The sequence below is a fragment of the Physella acuta genome, unplaced genomic scaffold (genome assembly GCF_028476545.2).
Source record: "Physella acuta isolate Inbredline_101_S28 unplaced genomic scaffold, ASM2847654v3 ptg000068l, whole genome shotgun sequence".
Taxonomy (NCBI): domain Eukaryota; kingdom Metazoa; phylum Mollusca; class Gastropoda; family Physidae; genus Physella; species Physella acuta.
In genome coordinates, this window is record NW_026731588.1 from 43,575 (window position 1) to 65,396 (window position 21,822).

The following is a 21,822-nucleotide window of genomic DNA, read 5'->3' on the forward strand; positions in this document are numbered from 1 at the left end:
TTTTTTTTATATTGATACATTTACAGAAGATGTTGAAATTTATTTTAATAAAATTGAATGTAGATTTTGTAGGAGAATATCGCCGGTATAGCGAGAAAACATTTAGTTATGTGAATTGTTTGTATGTGGTATTATCCAATTAACTCAGCGTGCATTGTGAATATTATTTTTTTAAAATTAATTTATAGTGAGAATATTGTGTGTATAGGTGGTGTGGGCTAATAATGCGTGTTGTTTGTGCGTGTTGGTGATGTGTGTTGGTGGTGGGTGTTGGTGGTTTGTGTTGATGGTGTGTGTTGGTGGTGTGTGTTGGTTGTGAGTGTTTGGTGGTGAGCAGATTAAAAGAGGAAGTGACTGAGTTGAGGTGAATTGCATGTTACGACGTGCAAGTTACGACGTGCAAGTTACGACGTACAAGTTACGATGCTCATGTTACGACGTGCAAGTTACGATGCTCATGTTACGACGTGCAAGTTACGATTTGGGTACCTGACTCACATTAAGGAAAGTAAAAGAGGCCGTGCAAAGAGCTGACCTTCATAAACCGAGGTAACTGTGAAATCCAATTTACCTGCCTTTATGAGCACTGAAAAAGATTTCATAACTGTCGGTCTTTTATTATTATAGACACAACTAGAGATTATAGCAAATATTTTGGGAAGAAATGCGTAAAGTATTGAATATACAGAAGTGCGTAAAGGATTGCGTATACAGAAGTGCGTAAAGAAGTGCGTACATACGTGCGTAAGGAAGAGCGTGAAGTGACGTATTATAAAGCTGCTAAAAGCTATCACAGGGAAAACCAGGGTCTAGTCCTTCCCCCTCCTTTCCCACCCCAGACGCTTTATTAAACCTGTCGCATATATTATTTTAGATTTTATGTTATTCTGTCCTAAACGAACAGGAAAGCTGCTCGAGGGGGGGGGGGGGGGGGGGGTCGAATTATTAAATAATTATTAATTTCAGGACAATTATCAGTGTATGTCTATCGATTTGTACTATGAGTAAAGAGGAAAATATTTTCTAAATGTAGCGAGTCGAACCAAGGCGGACGGCTAAGTGTATGTGTTCAATTGTGGGTGTGTTTGTATGTGGTGGAGACTGTGTGTATGTGTGTTTGCGCCTTACTTTCTTTCCTAAATTTCAAAACTATATAATTTTTGAGTATATACCGTTCGACCAAGCCGTTTCATCTGTTTTTATGTATCATCATTTCAACATTTCTATTCAACAATCTATTCATAAAACACAATCGACTTTCTAGCCTATTACTTGCGGGTGGTCGTGTAGTTCCATTCTACAATCTATATATCTAACACAATCGCCTTTTTAGCAATTCGCTAGCGGGTCGTCGTATAATTTGATTGACATTGATTCCATCTTGGCTCACATGAGGTATATGTCTATACAATGTTTATAAGACATAACACTGGAACCCTATGGAGACAATGTAGATAACACGACACATTATGATGTTTTTAATAATATACCAACCAGTTTAGACAATACAGAAAACTATAATAATAATTAATAATAAATAATATTTTGTAATTATGTACCTGTCTATCAGTTAATTAAATCAGTTAATTAAATCAATTAATTAAATCACGGGTCGAACACGTGACCGGAACATTATACTTAAGTAGATGACACTCTAGAGCATAGAATAGTCCTGTACACATCTTTTGTACACAAGTCTTGCACACACCATTTGCACGCAGTAGTCGTGTACTTACGATTTGTACATACTAGTCTTGTATCCACGATTTGTACACAAGTCTTGTACACACTATTTTTACACAACATTAGCGTGTTCATGCTTCAAGCAGAGTCAAAGATGATCGCATTTCTAGTCCTAGTGTCCGGATTTGTGGGTCTCTCAGTGGCCGAATCGGCTGGGTCTTATGAAAAAGGTAACACATTTTATTTATTGTTAAGCCCTCTGTGTTAAGCATAGACTAATAATGTTACACTGTTAAACCTACTCTGTTAAACATACACTGTTAAAACTACACTGTCAAACCTACTGCTCCATCTCAACTGTTAAAATCTTTAACCTAGTCTGTTAAGTCTGTGTTAAGCACACTAATACTGTTACACTGTTAAACCTACTCACTCAAACGTGCACTGTTAAACCTACTGTTCCATCTCAACTGTTAAAATGTTTAACCTAGTCTATTAAGCCTATTCAATTAAATCTACATAGTTAAACCTACGACTGTTAATTCTACTCTGTGAAACGTACACAGTAATACATAATTATATTGTAAAACCAACTCTGTTAAACCTTCAACTGTTACGCCTACATGTGCCTCTCATTCTTTTGTTATAGTAGTAGAACATTAGTACCATGTTGTATTTTCGGTGACAGGTGCTAAACGCAAAACTGCGAAACCGCGAAACGCAAAACTGCGCACAAAAAGTGCTGTAAGGCATTTTTAAAAAAATTAAATCGAGCATGTATAGACATTAAAATACATTGACTACATGTACACTGTAGAATAATAAAATATATTTCCATGAAATATGACAAAATTAAATTAAATTAGTATAATTACTTTGAATTTGCGCATTTTTCTGTTTCCGCAGTTTTCCGATTGCGCATTTATCTGGGAACCGTATTTTTCTATACTTACTAGTGGGTGTTAAATAAACCGGGAATGACCTCCCCAAAACTTTCTCGAATATTCTTATATAACACTCTACGGGGGATGGCAACTGGTAAGCGAGATATAGACATAATTAATAGTTTTTATTTAACCTCATTGTCTCTGTCTTCAGTTGTCAGTCTGTCTGTCTAGATCGAAACGCCCGAGCGAAATTACGGGCACTTCTAACTGACAGATCGGGTTCAGAGTTGGCACGTGGATCAAGCCATGAAGACATTAAATTTGACTTAATTGGATGACTAATTAACTTTTTATGAATTGATTAAAATTGTGTCCAAATTAGTAGGCTGTCTCATCCAACTATTCCGCACTATTATACACGCGTCATTCAGTTCCTTAGGCGCGCAATGGTTTTTAGTCATGCAACTCTATTGTAAATAAAAAAAAAATAAAGTATTAAAAAATAAACCGGGATCGATCTCCCTTAAACTTTCTCGAATATTCTTAATATAACACAACGTGGGATGGCAACTCAGGATATAGACGCTATTGTTATCCATTTTTAATTACTTAAACTTATAAAAATAGAATAGAATCTCGTAGAAAAAAAGAATTGCGCACCAAGTGAATGGCAAACAATATGTGTATAATAGTGCGGAATGTTATTAATACTTTATAAATTCATTTTCGTTTTTTTTGTTTTTTTTTTTGAGAAATCGGAAAAAGCATAAATTACCACTTCAGTCAACGAAAATTACTGAAAATTTGAAAGAAGGCAGAAAATTAGATCTTTTACTTTTTTTTTTAAATGTAGTTTATCTATCTGAAACAGTGCTCAAAGTATAGGCTTTTGAAAAACTAAAAGTATAATAAGTTATTGAAAATCGCTGAAAAGGTGATACAGAATTACAAATTAGATATAACACTTATATGTGAAATTTCATCAACCTAGCTGTAATGGTATTCAAGTTATTGTGTTTACAGATATATATATATATATATATATATACACACACACACACACACACACACACACACACACACACACGGACAGAATTGCAAAACCCAGTTTTTCTGACTCGATTACGCGTACAACGCGGAAATTTTGATACATCTGGATATATATTTTTTGTCCAATTAAAATAAGTCCCTTATACTTCGTTTGTGATGAAGGAGGACTGAGGCGGAAAACCACGAAAACTGTCAAAATTTTTTGCGATTTTTTGTGCACGGTTACAATACTTCCTCAAAACACTTTTACTTTCTCTGTGTACGAGAAAGAACGAAATTTTGTAGATTTTTAGTGTTTGTTTATGGATAGCGAAGGATATTGATAGATGTTGTTGACGTGATGATAATCGAAGTCTGTTGGATGTTACTTAGATTTTGATGGATGTTACTTAGATTTTGATGGATGTTACTTAGATTTTGATGGATGTTACTTAGATTTTGATGGATGTTGATTGATTTTGATATATTTTTTATTGGTTTTACTGAATGATTATAGGTTGGTTGATGTTAATGGATATTGATGAAAGTTGAATGATATTTCTTAGATGTTGATGGATGTTGAAGAATGTTGATCGGTTTTGATGGATGTTGATGGATGATAAATGCTGGTGAATATTGATAGGTGATAATAGATATGTATTTATGTTTCAATGTATGTTGAAAAATGTTGTTATAAAATTTAAATGGATTTTGATCGATGTTGATGGATGTTGAGAGATTAGTGGATTGTGTCGATGTAGTATTGTCTTTTACGGCTCCAACATCAAGCAAGTAGGGTATCTGTCTCATGTAAAGTGTATTAGTAAAGTCCATATGTGTGTGGGAGGTCTATGTGTGTGGCGTGTGAAGGGTCTATGTGTGTGTGGGAGGGGTCTATGTGTGTGGGAGCTCAATGTGTGGAGGTCTATGTGTGTGTGGGAGGGTTCTATGTGTGTGTGTGGGAGGTCGACGTGTGTGGCGTGTGAGAGGTCTATGTGTGTGTGAGCTCAATGCGTGGAGGTCTATGTGTGTGTGGGAGGTCTGTGCGTGGAGGTCTATGTGTGTGTGGGAGCGGTCTATGTGTGTGTGTGGGAGGTCGACGTGTGTGGCGTGTGAGAGGTCCATGTGTGTGTGAGCTCAATGCGTGGAGGTCTATGTGTGTGTGGGTGGTCTGTGCGTGGAGGTCTATGTGTGTGTGGGAGGGGTCTATGTGTGTGTGTGGGAGGTCGACGTGTGTGGCGTGTAAGAGGTCTATGTGTGTGGGAGCTCAATGTGTGGAGGTCTATGTGTGTGTGGGAGGTCTGTGCGTGGAAGATCTTGTGTGTGAGCTAGTGAAATAGCAGAAATTCATCATTAACCACACATTTTTAAACCAAACATGTAAAGCCTTTCCGTTTAAAATCAGAAGACGTCCATCGTTCAATAATCAGCTAATTCGGTTCAAGGCACCACATGGAATTAACTCAACTTATCCCTCAGATTACTTTGTAATCACAATACAGTTACACCTATCTTTTAAACTAACTCAGGTATCTCTTCTGCTCTACTTAGACCCTGAATATTGGCACCGCATCGCCGATCTGGATTTGAAATACAGACTATCACCACGACAGAAGGGCGTGGCCAAAAACGTCATTTTGTTTCTGGGGGACGGGATGGGAATCTCTACGGTGACGGCAGCGAGGATCCTGGCAGGGCAGATGGCGGGGAAAAACGGGGAGGAGAACCAGCTCAGCTTCGACAAGTTCCCATACACGGGTCTGTCAAAGGTAGGTCCCTACACGGGTCTGTCAAAGGTAAGGTCCCTACACGGGTCTGTCAAAGGTAAGGTCCCTACACGGGTCTGTCAAAGGTAAGGTCCCTACACGGGTCTGTCAAAGGTAGGTCCCTACACGGGTCTGTCAAAGGTAAGGTCCCTACACGGGTCTGTCAAAGGTAAGGTCCCTACACGGGTCTGTCAAAGGTAAGGTCCCTACACGGGTCTGTCAAAGGTAAGGTCCCTACACGGGTCTGTCAAAGGTAAGGTCCCTACACGGGTCTGTCAAAGGTAAGGTCCCTACACGGGTTTGTCATAGGTAGGTCCCTACACGGGTCTGTCAAAGGTAAGGTCCCTACACGGGTCTGTCAAAGGTAAGGTCCCTACACGGGTTTGTCATAGGTAGGTCCCTACACGGGTCTGTCAAAGGTAAGGTCCCTACACGGGTTTGTCATAGGTAGGTCCCTACACGGGTTTGTCAAAGGTAAGGTCCCTACACGGGTCTGTCAAAGGTAAGGTCCCTACACGGGTTTGTCATAGGTAGGTCCCTACACGGGTTTGTCAAAGGTAAGGTCCCTACACGGGTCTGTCAAAGGTAAGGTCCCTACACGGGTTTGTCATAGGTAGGTCCCTACACGGGTTTGTCAAAGGTAAGGTCCCTACACGGGTCTGTCAAAGGTAAGGTCCCTACACGGGTTTGTCATAGGTAGGTCCCTACACGGGTCTGTCAAAGGTAAGGTCCCTACACGGGTCTGTCAAAAGTAAGGTCCCTACACGGGTTTGTCATAGGTAGGTCCCTACACGGGTCTGTCAAAGGTAAGGTCCCTACACGGGTCTGTCAAAGGTAAGGTCCCTACACGGGTTTGTCATAGGTAGGTCCCTACACGGGTTTGTCAAAGGTAAGGTCCCTACACGGGTCTGTCAAAGGTAAGGTCCCTACACGGGTTTGTCATAGGTAGGTCCCTACACGGGTTTGTCAAAGGTAAGGTCCCTACACGGGTCTGTCAAAGGTAAGGTCCCTACACGGGTTTGTCATAGGTAGGTCCCTACACGGGTTTGTCAAAGGTAAGGTCCCTACACGGGTCTGTCAAAGGTAAGGTCCCTACACGGGTTTGTCATAGGTAGGTCCCTACACGGGTTTGTCAAAGGTAAGGTCCCTACACGGGTCTGTCAAAGGTAAGGTCCCTACACGGGTTTGTCATAGGTAGGTCCCTACACGGGTTTGTCAAAGGTAAGGTCCCTACACGGGTCTGTCAAAGGTAAGGTCCCTACACGGGTTTGTCATAGGTAGGTCCCTACACGGGTTTGTCAAAGGTAAGGTCCCTACACGGGTCTGTCAAAGGTAAGGTCCCTACACGGGTCTGTCAAAGGTAAGGTCCCTACACGGGTTTGTCAAAGGTAAGGTCCCTACATGGGTCTGTCAAAGGTAAGGTCCCTACATGGGTCTGTCAAAGGTAAGGTCCCTACACGGGTCTGTCAAAGGTAGGTCCTTACATGGGTCTGTCGAATTTAAGGTCCCTACACGGTTCTGTCAAAGGTAAGACGTTACCAAACTAGGGTAAGGTTTACCTACACGGGTCTGTCTAAGGTAATGTCTATATATGCTCGCGAAGGTTTCTAATGGCTTCCCGACCTCCACCAAGCTCTGATGTGTAGGTCTGCGTTTGTCTAAGGCGTAAGTCAGCTATTACAGGCCGGTGTAAGGGAAACTTCTTACCTTTGACAGACCCGTGTAGGTAAACCTTACCCTAGACAGACCCATGTAGGTGAACCTACTGACCCACTCACCTGTCTCTCCTGACCTAGTAACCTACTGACCCACTCACCTGTCTCCCCTGATCAACTGACCTCTTGACCCACTCATCTGTCTCCCCTGACCTAGTAACCTACTGACCCACTCACCTGTCCACCTGCTACTATTTTCCCCTGACCTAGTGACTAACTAACCTGTCCACCTGCTATCTGTCACCCCTGACCTACTGACCCACTCACCTGTCCACCTGCTACTATTTTCCCCTGACCTAGTGACTAACTAACCTGTCCACCTGCTATCTGTCACCCCTGACCTACTGACCCACTCACCTGACCACCTGTTAACTGTATATATATATATATATATATATATATATATATATATATATATATATATATATATATATATATATATATATATATATATATATATATATATATATATATATATATATAATATTGATAGTGTTCTGCAACATCTACTAGAGACTTTCCGTGGCTTGGCAGCTTGTGTATCCTGATTACCACAAGAGCCATAGGGCTGGAAAGTAGGTCACCAACCAGTTCTACGGCTCAATAAAATCTGCATGAGCTATAGAACTGGTTGGTGACCTACTTACCAGCCCTATACCAGCGGGATTGTCAACTCCTGGCAGGTTCAACCCAGCTGGGAGGATGAAGGGTTAACAGTCCAGAATAGTTTGATATCATGACTCCCAAGCTGGGAGGATGAAGGGTTAACAGTCCAGAATAGTTTGATATCATGACTCCCAAGCTGTGAGGATGAAGGGTTAACAGTCCAGAATAGTTTGATATCATGACTCCCAAGCTGTGAGGATGAAGGGTTAACAGTCCAGAATAGTTTGATATCATGACTCCCAAGCTGTGAGGATGAAGGGTTAACAGTCCAGAATAGTTTGATATCGTGACTCCCAAGCTGGGAGGATGAAGGGTTAACAGTCCAGAATAGTTTGATATCATGACTCCCAGATCTTCATAACAAAATATCATGGTATTTCAGACATACAGCGTCAACTACCAAACCACTGACTCCGCGGCGTCAGCCACCGCCTACATGACGGGAGTCAAGACAAACAATGGAGTCTTAGGTCTCAGCGCGGCGGCCTCAAAGGGAAACTGTAGCTCGTCCAAAGATGCCCATGTGGACTCGATCCTACGCTGGTCACTCAATGCAGGTCAGTGGTCATTTGATCTCTTTGTCGTGAAATGTTATATACTGTGGTACCTCGAGAAGTATAGTTCATTCGTTCTGTAATATTGCTCGTACGTCAAACATTTCTCTCCATTAGAATCTATTGAAATGCTTTTTACCCGCTTCAGTCACAAAACAAGACACATGCGTTTATACATGATAAATATTGTTTAATATAGTTTTGTGACGTAGCCTAACCAAGGATATGCGTGTGGGGTGGGTGGGTGGGAGGGGGGTGTTCTGCATGTGCACCTAATTAGTCTACTGGCGCTAATGAGTTGAGTTAACGTTTAGGTAATGACGTACAATAAGCCCGTGCATGTAGACCATGCCTTCCTGTCTTAATTTCTTGAACTGTTGTTTGACCAGGCAAGTCAGCTGGTGTAGTGACCACCACCAGAGTCACTCACGCCAGCCCCGCGGCCTCGTACTCACACACACCTCACAGGGACTGGGAGTCAGAGAGGTGAGTGGGTCAGTAGGTCACTAGGTCAGGGGTGACAGGTAAAAGGTGGACAGATGAGTGGGTCAGTAGGTTAAGGGAGACAGGTGAGTGGGTCAGTAGGTCACTAGGTCAGGGGTGACAGGTAAGTGGGTCAGTAGATCAGAGGAGACAGATAGCAGGTGGACAGGTGAGTGGGTCACTAGGTCAGGTGGACAGGTGAGTGGGTCAGTAGGTCACTAGGTCAGGGGTGACAGGTGAGTGGGTCAGTAGGTCAGAGGTGACAGATAGCAGGTGGACAGGTGAGTGGGTCACTAGGTCAGGTGGACAGGTGAGTGGGTCAGTAGGTCAGGTGGACAGGTGAGTGGGTCAGTAGGACAGGTGGACAGGTGAGTGGGTCACTAGGTCAGGTGGACAGGTGAGTGGGTCAGTAGGTCGGGTGGACAGGTGAGTGGATCAGTAGGTCAGCGGTGACAGATAGCAGGTGGACAGGTGAGTGGGTCACTAGGTCAGGTGGACAGGTGAGTGGGTCAGTAGGTCAGCGGTGACAGATAGCAGGTGGACAGGTGAGTGGGTCACTAGGTCAGGTGGACAGGTGAGTGGGTCAGTAGGTCAGGTGGACAGGTGAGTGGGTCAGTAGGTCAGCGGTGACAGATAGCAGGTGGACAGGTGAGTGGGTCACTAGGTCAGGTGGACAGGTGAGTGGGTCAGTAGGTCAGCGGTGACAGATGGCAGGTGGACAGGTGAGTGGGTCACTAGGTCAGCGGTGACAGATAGCAGGTTGGCAGGTGAGTGGGTCAGTAGTCAGGGGAGAATAGTAGCAGGTTGTCAGGTGATTGTGTCAAGGTAGATTTAGGTAGCAGGCTTGGATGTACACAGGTGAGTGATTAACTAGGGCAGAGAAGAAAGGTAAGAAGTAGCATTATTTTAAAAAAAAACCTTGCTATTTTTAAAAAAATAATTTACCTAGCTAATTTTAAAAAAAAAACTAATTTACCTAGCTAATTTAAAAAAAAAAACAAATAAATTTACCTAGCTAATTAAAAAATAATTTACCTAGCTAATTTAAAAACAAACAAACTTTGAAACTATGAGTAGGCCTATTTTTAAAACAAGTTAGTTTTTTTTTTTGTAAAATTTATTGCCATTACAGTATGTTTTTCTCTGCATTCTCAACCTTGCAAAAACAATAGCAAAAGTAAAGAATGTAAGGACATAGCTATACAACTGATCACCGAAAACAGCGACATCAACGTGAGTAGATTTACACCTTGATTAGATTTACAACATGATTAGTCTTACCCCTCTGTAAAATAACACATAATTCAAACATTTAATAATAACCAACGAATTTACTTTAAAACCACTTTTAAGAGCATTACCATAAGTTTGAAAATATAGACTAAAATCTGTTTTTTTTTAAATTGTAGGTCTTAATTTGAAATAGTAATTACTAGCAATCTACGGGGCGCTGGCGTTGCGCCTGTTGAAGTTTTAACGCTGATTATAGTAGTATCCCTTAGCCGCTATGCAGGACGCACGATATCAAAATTTAATTATCTCTTTAAAAGAAACCTTCCCTGGAGTATTCTCATCAACTCTTCAAAGTTTTATAGCACTCGGATGAAAGATGTCGAACCGCATCTGTCTTTCATTTTTTAATATATTGTATATAGTGGAAAATCGCAAACTCCCGTGGCGCCGCCGTTGCGAAATAAAAAAAATCTTTTTTTTCAGAACCTTTCCCTGCAGTGTTCCTATCAACTCCCCAAAGTTTCATGGCGATAGGATGAACGGTGTCAAACCGCAATCGACTTTTATTTTTATATACCGTATATAGAGAAAAAAAAAACATCGCGCACTACCGGGGCGCCACTCCTGCGAATTTGAAATTTTTTTTTTCGCAGAAACCGCCTTAGGAATATTCTCAACAACTTCCCAAAGTTTCACGGCGATAGGCTGAAAGGTGTAGTAACGCACCGATACACAGACACACGTACATTGCTTTATATACATATATGTATATATATATGTATATATATATATATATATATATATATATATATATATATATATATATATATATATATATATATATATATATATATATATATATATATATATATATATATATATATATATATAGCTTAGTAACTTACGCACCTCATTAAAAACAGTCCATGTTTGAATCTATGTTTGTCATCAGGTTATCATGGGTGGAGGTAAAGATAATTTTGCCAACAGAAAAGACAAGAGAAATCTAATTAAGGTAGACAGGATTGCTGGTATCTTATTAATTATAGCTGCAGGTAGGATGTTAAGATATATAAGTTGATGCTCGATATTTGCAGGTTTCATGTAAATACCGAAATTTAAAATAAATCACACAGTTCACTAAATCACAACATATCTACAAAGCTCAATTGCTGAGAAATCGTTCAACAGTTATTCTTTTAATCAGTTAAGCACGCAAGGTTTATCTCAGTGGTACTTTGTATGAATGCCGATATTTTTGCTGGCACCCAGAGAACCAAAGTCACTTAACCTTCTACACAACTTCCTCTGGGCAGAGAAATATATTTTCGTCTGTTTCCCACTTGACCCCTTCCACACTAATGTTTTTTTCAGGAATGGGAGCAAAGAATGAAAAAGAAAAACAACTCCTATAAGTACGTCAACAACACAGCTGGTTTAAAAAGTGTGGATTTTGACAAGACGAATTATCTTCTGGGTATGTACAGCTTGTAGTAGTTGCTGCTTAGCAACGCAATTAGGTATAGACCAACACATGTCGTTGAGGTCAGGGTGCATAAGATCAGTTTGCATTAATCTAAAAAGAAGTCACACCTCAGCTTACATGTTTTTGTCTTTTAAAAACATCGATTTATTTCTATAATATTTTCTGAGCTCAAACCTCACTTGAATAATAAATGAATAAATTATTATAGCTAACATCAAACTAATAATAAATTAGAATCAATAGCGTGTTGTGAATTCCCTCATTCGGTGAAGGTATACTTACTATTCTGCTGTTATTAAACCATGCTGTTGCGTAGACAATTTAAGCTACTTAAACGTACGGTTAAAGATAGGCTACTTGACCACACACCTCCTTCCTCCCGCTCACAACACACCCGCTGTTACTCGACCAGTCGCTTCCCATTTACTCACGTTCACTGCGTACAACTAACAAAAAGGACGCTGACTAGCAACACCCTAGTAAGGTGTACACATGCAGACACACCACTCCTAACCACAAATGTATACACTGCTCATACAATGCACATCGTCATACATGTCTGTAATGCTGAATTCCCCAAAGATAAAATATCTCTTTATATACACCGCAATAGTTTCTCCTGAAATATGTTACCACTAATTAATTGCTTTAGTTAATCGTCACACATTGTTACACCTATGGTGGATATTAAATACTAAAGAAAATTTAAACGGTGTGTATTCTAGGATTGTTCAGTCCCAGTCACATGCAGATTGAAAAAGACAGAGATCCGAAGAAAGAGCCGTCAATTGTCGATATGACAGAGAAGGCGATTCAAATCTTGCAGAAAAACAAGAAAGGGTTTTTTCTCTTTGTTGAAGGTAGGCTTTGTTTTAGTAGCATGTAGCACTGTCGGGTGACGACTTAAGCAATAGCTGCTTTTCTTTTATGGGGATTTTTTTTTTAATTTACTGCGGCTGCTTTTCTAACGCTTTGAAATTTCCTATACGGTAACTTTTTACTTTCTCATATTCGAAGTATAGATGAAGTATTGTAATCGTGCGTAAAAAATAGAGACTTTTGCAAATCTCGGCGTTTTTACACCTCCCTGAATCGGAAAAATATAGTTTTGCAATCTCGTCCGTATGTGTGTGTGTGTGTGTATTTGTGTGTATGTGTGTGTCTTTGAACACGATAACATATATAAGTATTAGATCGAATTTGTAGTTCTGTATCAACTTTTCAGCGATTTCCGATAACCGAAAGTGGAACTTATACTACTTTCAATTTTTCAAAAGCCTATAGCTTGAGTACTGTTTCAGATAGATAAATGAAATTTCACAAGTAAGTAACAGATCTAATTAGTAATAAAGTAGTAATTTACACTATTTCGGATTTCTCAAAAAACGCATGTAAATTTATAAACGAGGCCTACTGATCATATTCCGCACTATTATACACATATTTTTTGGCGTTTACTTGGTGCGCAATATCTTTTTCTAACGAGATTCTATTCTATTTTAAAAAGTTTAAGTAATTAAAATGGACATTAAAAAAATTATAAAAACGTTTTAATAACAAGCTTTTATTATTTAATAAAGCACTAAAAATGAGAAAAGAAAATTATACACTACTATTTAAATAACTATAAACGAAAAGCGTGGGTCACTTTAGTATCTATTGGATACCTTTAATATAATACTATTTAAGGAGAGACCCAAGCTTTTCTTAATGGTTATTTAAATAGTAGTGTATAATTTATTTTCTCCTTTTTAGTGCATTATTACATTAAAGCTTGTTATTAAAATGTTTTTTATGAATTATTTTTTTCAGTACTTTAAATTTGATAAAATGTACATTACGGTTGTATGACTAATAACAACTTCGCACCTAATGAACGTGATGACGCGTGTATAATAGTGCGGAATAGTTTGATGAGACAGCCTACTAATTTGGACAAAATTTTAATTAATTCATAAAAAATAATTAGGCAATCAATTAAGTCAAATTTAATGTCACGTTGCATTGTCTTCATGTCTTGACCAACCTGCAAATGTTGAAACAAATCTGTCAGTTAGAAGTGTCTGAAATTTCGCTCGGGCGTTTCGTTCTAGGCTGCCGACAGACTGACGACAGGGGAAGTAAGTTGAATAATAGCTTGTAAAAATCATGTCTATATTCCGAGTTGCCATCCCCCGTAGTGTTATATAAGATTATTCGAGAGAAAGTTTAGGTGAGATCACTTCCGGTTTATTAGTTTTGATTACTTTAAAATATGGCTTGATTTCTGTCCTACCGTTTTTCATGCATCGGCCTACTTTACTCTTATATCTACTTTTGTGTAATGTCCACATTTCTGTCGTAACTATTATTTCCTATTTCTTAAAGTTTCGCCACCCTGACATGTCCATGTACAACTTTCACAGGTGGTCGAATCGACCACGGCCATCACTGGTCCAAGCCGGCAGTGGCACTGCATGAAACTGTGACCTTCTCCAAGGCGGTGGACATAGCTCTTCAAATGACCAACGCCTCGGAAACCCTGATTGTTGTCACAGCTGACCACTCCCACGTCATGACCATGGGTGGATCTGCAGCAAGAAATAACCCCATCCTAGGTAACTGTTGACAGTTTTTGAGGTACATTTTATGCTAACTCTTTACTCTAGTTCTAACTCAAGCTTTAAACTTAAACCTAAACCTTAACCTCAACCTTATAATCGATAACAACTGAACATCAACTTCAAACGTCAATCATTTAGCGTCAAACGTAAAAATGTAAAATTCAAATCTCAAACTGAAAAACCCCAACCCACACCCCATCCCATCCCATCCCAGCGTAAACGTGAACGTGAACGTAAACGTCAACGTGAACGTCAACGTGAACGTGAACGTGAACGTGGAGTGAACGTCAACGTCAGCGTCAGCGTCAGCATCACCCTAACCCTAACCCTAACCCTAACCCTAATCCTAATCATAATCATAATCGTAAACATAATGTCACAAGTTTGTCACTTGGGTGTCACTTGTTTTTACATTCTTGTCATAAGCTCATCATACAAATGTCACACATTTGTAACATTCGTTAATTGTATATCATATACTCATCACAATTTTATCTCAAGTTTATCCCATGTATGTATTGTACTGCTTACAGCTTACGGTATGTACTCAAAATGTTTACAGGGCTCAGTGCTGACGAGAGCCATAAGCCAAACGATGATACATTAGATGGTAAACCGTACACCACAATCCTTTACGCTAATGGACCAGGGCACATAGACCCCAGACCAGACATCACTAACGTTGATACTAGTAAGTTCTTGTCGTACTGACCACTGGTCACTGATGCTGATACAGCAGGCTAATAAAGATGATGCAAATAATTTCATTACATTGATCACTAGCCACGTTACCACTCTTGGTAATACAGTAAGATAATTAATTAATACAGTGGTGCATTATGCTTGAATGGGGAACGGGGTAGAAAACGCACATAGGCCTATATATATATATATATATATATATATATATATATATATATATATATATATATATATATATATATATATATATATATATGTATATATATATATATATATATATATATATATATATTATATATATATATATATGTGTGTGTGTGCGTGTGTGTGTGTATGTGTGTACGTACGTTTGTACGTGCAAGCGTGCGTGCGTGCGAGCTTCTCTGTTTTATGTGTGTTGTGTGTGTGTATTTGTACTTGCATGCGTGCGAGCTTCTCTGTGTGTGTGTGTGTGTGTTGTGTGAATCAGTAGAAATTAAACACTTTTCCTGATGTGGACAAACAACATAGTCCGTGCTATCACGTCTGTTTGTCTTACAGATAGCACCAAATATGTCAGCCAGTCTGTTTTCTTCATTGATCCAGAGACGCATGGCGGGGAGGATGTTGGCATATTTGCCACAGGTATTTACATTGAAGGAGTTTTGATTATTTTTTTTAATTATCCGTTCTAGTTATGTTTTGTCCTGGCTAGAAAATGTTAATTATTTAATTTAGAAGCGTAATTATCATTTTACACATTAAAAGTAAATATCCTGTAAAATATGAAGGCAGTATTTTGCATTACTTGATATTAATTTTAACCTATAAAAATGTTTTAAAAACAATTTTAAACTGGAAATAAATTGTAACACCAACTAATGATTAAAATATATAATATTCTTGCTCTTTAATTTTTATAAGCTTTTGTATCGCATTTATCTTGTGTGATACCCTTGTTACCTTTCTAAGTTATTTTTTTACGAATTATATATTTTACCAAAATATTTTTTTTTCTTGTTAGAAATGTTAGTCATTATTATATCAGCCTATACATGTTTTATGTAATCCAGTCTATCACTGTGTTATGTGATCCATTGTATTTTTAAATTAAATTAAATTAATTCGTGTATTATATAATACAGTGTATTTTTATGTAATCTAGTGTATACTTTTTATGTAATCTAATGCATTCATTTGTTATGTGATCCAGTGCATTTGTTTTATTTAATCCAGTTAATTTATTTTTTATACAGTGTGTTTACACATTCTGTATTCGAGTGCATACGTTGCATGTAATCTAGTATATCAAACTATTATATTATTCCGTATAATAATTTTTTCTCCCACCCCTCCCCAGGTCCTCAGTCCTTCCTGTACACAGGCGTCCACGAGCAGAACTACATCCCTATGGTCATGGCCTACGCCTCATGTGTCGGGCCCTACGCCGAGGGGAAAAAGCCATGCGCCAAATATGAACAACCATAACCGGCTTGAACATCGACCTCTGTTCAACGACTTGGACAACTCTTATTAAAATGTAAAATATCCTATTGATTTGGTTCCATTTTTTTTAGCGAGCAAACTAGTTCTGATTCCGATAATGTGATTGGCATTGTTGTACCACCAGTCAGCCGCTTGAAAATACGTGTGTTAGGCAAAACTGTACGACGTCTAAAGAAAATTGACAGAAAATAAAAACAACAGAAAAGACTACCTACTGAAGTCTTTACATTTTCTCTCTGAACATTTATGCCTTGTTTAAGGCGATGAAATATCACTTCATGGTTACAGAAGAGAATCTGCATTATGAGTAGAGCTGTAAAATACGTTATAGGTAGAGAATAATATTCTTTTTGACCAAACTGTTAATGAAAAATTAATTTAAAGACGTTAATTAATGTATTGATATAATCATTGGTAGATTAACTACAGTAATTATAAAATTTCAGAACAATGACTTTACTTATAGTGACGTCACATGATTTATTTACTTTTTATAACAATAATGGCGGCTTCAATCGAAGCTTTTTTAGCCCATTCAAAAGTTTTACTCGTTATAAAGCTACTTTTCTGTCGGCTATAGCTTTAACCATACGTCCGTTTGTTATTTTAATTAGGTTCCAACACTATTATCAATTTTCAACAGTTCTTCTAATTTGAGTGTACAATAAATTTCTCTAGATCTAGAGATCAGCTGTCGGTCGAAGAAAAAGTCAATCCTAGATCTTAAATCTAGGTCTAACCAAAATTAATTAGGGCCTAGATGAAATGAAAACCATTATAAAATCACAACAAATTATTGAGTCTCTTTGCCTACACCTTTGTTTTTTTAGCTTCACGGATCTTCTAATTCAAGAATACAAGAGATTTATCTTTCTAGGTTCTACATCTAGAACTACGTAAAGACTAGCTAGACTTAAGCCAAGCAAGTCTTAGAATCTAGATCTAGAAAACTCTATCTAGATAACTCTATGTAGATATAGATCTATATCATAATGAGTTTCTATACTAAACTATTTCAGAACTTCATTATATATAAAGCAATGTATGTCTGAGTGTGTGTGTGTATCTGTCTGTCTTTATGCATTACTACACCTCTCATCACATCGCCGTGAAATTTTGGGAAGTTGTTGAGCATATTCCTGGGGAGGTTTTTGCGAAAAAAAAATTTCAAATTCGCAGGGGTGGCGCCCGGACAGGGCGCGATTTGTTTTTTTTCTCTATATACGGTATATAAAAATAAAAGTCGATTTCGCTTTCACGTCGTGCATCCGAGCACTGTCAATCTTTGAGGAGTTGATTAGAACACTCCAGGAAAAGGTTCTGCAAAAAATTCTTTTTTAATTTCGTAAGGACGGCGCCACGGGGAGTGTGCGATTCTGCTCTATATACGGTATATTAAAAAAAAATGAAAGTCAGATGCAGCTCGACACCTTTCATCCGAGTGCTATAAAACTTTAAAGAGTTGATGAGAATACTCATGGGAAGGTTTCTGTTAACAAAATAATTAAAATTTGATATGAGCGGCGCCCGAGAGGGTGCGATTTTCGCCAATACACAATTTGGCGCCCAGAGTTTCAGAGCGGCTAGTTAAAACTTGGCATCCGTTAATCGTAGTCTTGGATTGTGGGTAAGGGATACTATTATATTGAAACTTTAACAGGCGAAACCGCTGGCGTCCCGTAGACTGCACGACCCGAAGCGCCAAGGGTTCCCCTGCGAGCACTATGGCGCCTCTGCCGTAGTGTAATCGGGGGCTCCGTAGAGCGCCCCTCTAATTCCCTGACACATGGGCTGTCACCGAAGGGTGTTCTACCTTTTTTCTGTGAGTGATTAAAGTACACTCAAGGTTTGCATGCGGTAGTGTAGGTAAACCCGTGTCCCTATACTTATGATCCAAGCGTTTACATTTAAATAACTCAGTTTTAGAAAACAAGGTCTCACGCGTCTAAGAACATAGGATTGGTAAAGCATTGATGAAACACTTCTTATATATTTCGTCAGACTTTCTTCTATCCCCGGCAACGCGCGGTGACGGGTACGCTAGTTTTATATAAATATGTGTTTGTTTAGCTATGGAATTGGCTCATTTAATTTAGGATAAAATTTAATCTGAAATAATACTAGGGCCTATTTGCGTAAATTAAGTTTCTTACCCAGAATAAATGTATAAATACAGCAGTACTTGTCTGGTATGGAGATAGCTAAGGTGTCAGTGAAATAGGTTACCATGTGGGTGGCGCCGGTTTGAGACACATCGTTCAGAGGCGTAGCGACCCTTCCCGGCCCCCGGGGACAAACTTTCAATTTGGCGACCCCCTCGGGAACAAACCTTCAATTTTCAATTTGTCCCCCCATCAAACTTTCCAACTTTCCATTTGCACCCCCCCCCCCCATATATTTTTTATATTTATAATGCAAAACTGCACCTAAAATGAGATTTTAATTTGTTTTTCCAACCCATTTTGGCGCCCCCTAAGGTCGGCGCTCGGGGACATATGTACCCCCCCTGCCCCCCCCCCCCCCCCCCCTTCGCTGCGCCTCGGCATCGTGTCAATGTAAAAATACATTTTCAGTTTTTTTTTCGTAAGATTTGAATAATAAAATTGACTATCGGACCTTGGCGGGATACACGGCAGGTGAAGTAGAGTTCACCTGTTTCATTGTCCTCAGCATAAGAAAGGATAGTGTGGTCAGAGCCATACTCGGCTAAAATTGTTTTTTTTTAAAACGATAAAAACATGTCTGAGACTTGGCGGGACACTGGACAGGTGAAATAGAGTTGGGTAGGTGTAGAGTTCACCTGTGACCTCAGCATATGAAGTGATAGTGTGATCTGACCCATTCTCTGCGGAAATCGGTGTTTTAAAAGACAAAAACATGTCTGAGTTGTCGGGACACTGAGCAGGTGAAGAAGAGTTGACCTGTGTTTTTTTTTTACCTCAGCCTATGAAGGAATAGTGTGGTCAGACCCATACTCAGCCGAAAACGTCTGATGTGTGACTTCTTTTTGAATATGGGATCTGGGTTTTTTGTGATAATAAGTGACAGACGTTATGTTATTTATGGATGACCCCCCCCCCCTCCAACCCACAGTTTTCCAAAGGATATCGGGTAGTCTAGTACTATGCTAATAATGACTGGGAACAAGAGACTTCAACCCCATCTTAATATATCTCTTTCTCTGTTCGCTTGTCCCGAGCCTGTGGTATCAGTATCTTCAGAGATATATGTAGAACTTAAAGATAGGGACATTTGTTTAAAATAATATGTTGGATGCTTTAAAAGTATAAACACAATTTTATTTAAAGAAAAAAATAAAAATAAAGCAATATTCGAATGCAGAAAAGCATTTATAATTATGCAACCGGAACAGTGTTTATGATTTTGACAAGAACCCCCAAAAAAAAATATGACGTCACATGCCTCATGTTTAAACTACGGTAAATACACAACACTAATGGCGTTATCTTCCAATTTTAAAATATGAAGAAATGAACTATTTCATTCACATTTGATTTAGATCTATGGATCTACTTATCAACAGGTACGCTATGAAATGTATACAGTTTTATCGGCCTAAACCAGGGGTCGCAACCTGCGGCTCGCTAGCCACATGCGGCTCTTTTGACCTCCAGATGCGGCTCTCCAGCTCCTTGCACAAATATTAATAGTTCTATAATTTAATTTTTACCGGACGGTGGGGTACGACTTTACCCTGCGTTCAGTGGGATAGAAGATAAGCCTGGTGAGAACCAAAGAATAGAAGCGAACGATGCAAGTTATTCAAACCGATATCCAAGCCAGTTAGTCGGCGTTTGTCGTGTTGAGGCCTGACTGGCTAATGGGAGACACCTCCTGAGCCGGTGATATTCGTAAAGAAAAAAATAAAAGAAAAATTAACAGCTTCTAAAGTAAATTGAGATAATCCTAGAATAATGTTTTTTGATTACTAATTTTACTATTCTGGCGAAACATGTCTATGTTTTTTATATGAATAAATAATATTTCATATTTAAAGCTATTTATTTTAAATAACAAATCAACTTTATTTACCTAATCCTAATCAAATTCCGAATATTGAACTAAAAATGCAGTGGCTCTTTAAAAACTGGGAAAGTTTGTAAATTGTAACTTTTGGCTCTTGCGTATCTAAAGGTTGCCGACCCCTGGCCTAAACGAATACAAATTACTTTTACAAACAACTTAAATACCATTGAACAGCCGGGTTTTTGATGAAATAATTTGTCTCTTTATCAGTGCGTGTATTTAATATGGTGTTGTGTTAACTAACATTGTATATAATTTGTTTTTACTTTTTCTAATAGGTCTTGGCAGTGGTGGAACTAGAAAAAAGGCTCCCCCGCAAATAAAAATTTGGGGCCCCCCCTATATGTGTATATATATATATATATATATATATATATATATATATATATATATATATATATATATATATATATATATATATATATATATATATATATATATATATATATATATATATATATATATATATATATATATATATATATATATATATATATATGTATATAAGTAGCATGCTTCTCTAATTTTTAAAAAGTCTATTACCTGAGTATTTTAATCTATTTCATTGCAATGTATAACCACTCTGAGATAACGAACCAGACAACAATAAGTCCGAACTCATTTCGGACCCGCAATAATCCCTGTTTTACAAGTGTTTTTATTTCTTTTTTCTCTTTTTTTTCTTCTTTTTTTTTGCCTCAGACACGTAATTTATAGCGTCAGTTGTGTGTTCGCTTTAGTATTACAGTTTTCATCATCGGCTTGTGAGGACTGATACAGATTTACAATAGTAATATTTCTTTCTAACTTGTAGCCTGCTTTCATTGATGGTTTACTTATACATAAATCTAATACAAAACGTCTAAATATAAAGAAAAAATTAAAAAAAAATAAAAAATAAAAAAAAAAACAACCTGAAACTTACAAGTGCTTTTTTTTTTTTTTTTTTTAAGTGTTAACATATTTTCACTTTTATTACACATCATTGCTTACAATTTAAAAAAAAAACCTGTTAGCATGATGGATATAATTACAAACAACACAGCATGTTGTAACTTTATAAAAAGAAAACAAAACAAAAATTTTAAATGGCTAGAATGTTTGGTTGCCAAGATAGTGTAATGAGGATCATTTTAATTACAAAATGTGCCTTATCTCTCAAGGTACATAACCTCTCACAGCACTCAAGTCAACGATCACATGCTGCATATTTCTTCAATAGTTAAGTTTTTGCAATTATTGAATTGAAATGCCATTGCAGCTTGCTGCTGTTTAAAATGCACTAGATAACTGCAATCAGTAATGTCAGAATACAATTATTATTCACACACAAGTTTCATAAGATGCACAATAAAAACAAATTCAACTTGTAGCCTCCCTTGAATTACATCTGCATTATGTACACATTACAACTTTGCTCAGCTGCTTTTAACTTCCTTTGACTTTTGTTGTTCTAATAGTTTTCTACTTTCTATCTGAACTG

At 38.2% G+C, this 21,822-nt stretch overlaps 1 protein-coding gene across 1 annotated transcript; it reads left to right on the forward strand.

Annotated features, from left to right (window-relative positions):
- Nucleotides 1-1,657: 1,657 nt before the first annotated feature.
- Nucleotides 1,658-16,320, forward strand: LOC131952007 (alkaline phosphatase, tissue-nonspecific isozyme). The gene is made up of 12 exons (XM_059314489.1): nucleotides 1,658-1,913; nucleotides 5,151-5,368; nucleotides 8,129-8,303; nucleotides 8,690-8,786; nucleotides 9,956-10,016; nucleotides 10,969-11,031; nucleotides 11,391-11,493; nucleotides 12,228-12,362; nucleotides 13,908-14,099; nucleotides 14,668-14,796; nucleotides 15,348-15,431; nucleotides 16,147-16,320. Exons 1-12 carry the CDS (start codon nucleotides 1,817-1,819, stop codon nucleotides 16,272-16,274), a joined length of 1,482 nt encoding a protein of 493 aa, XP_059170472.1. The 5' UTR covers nucleotides 1,658-1,816; the 3' UTR covers nucleotides 16,275-16,320.
- Nucleotides 16,321-21,822: the final 5,502 nt, after the last annotated feature.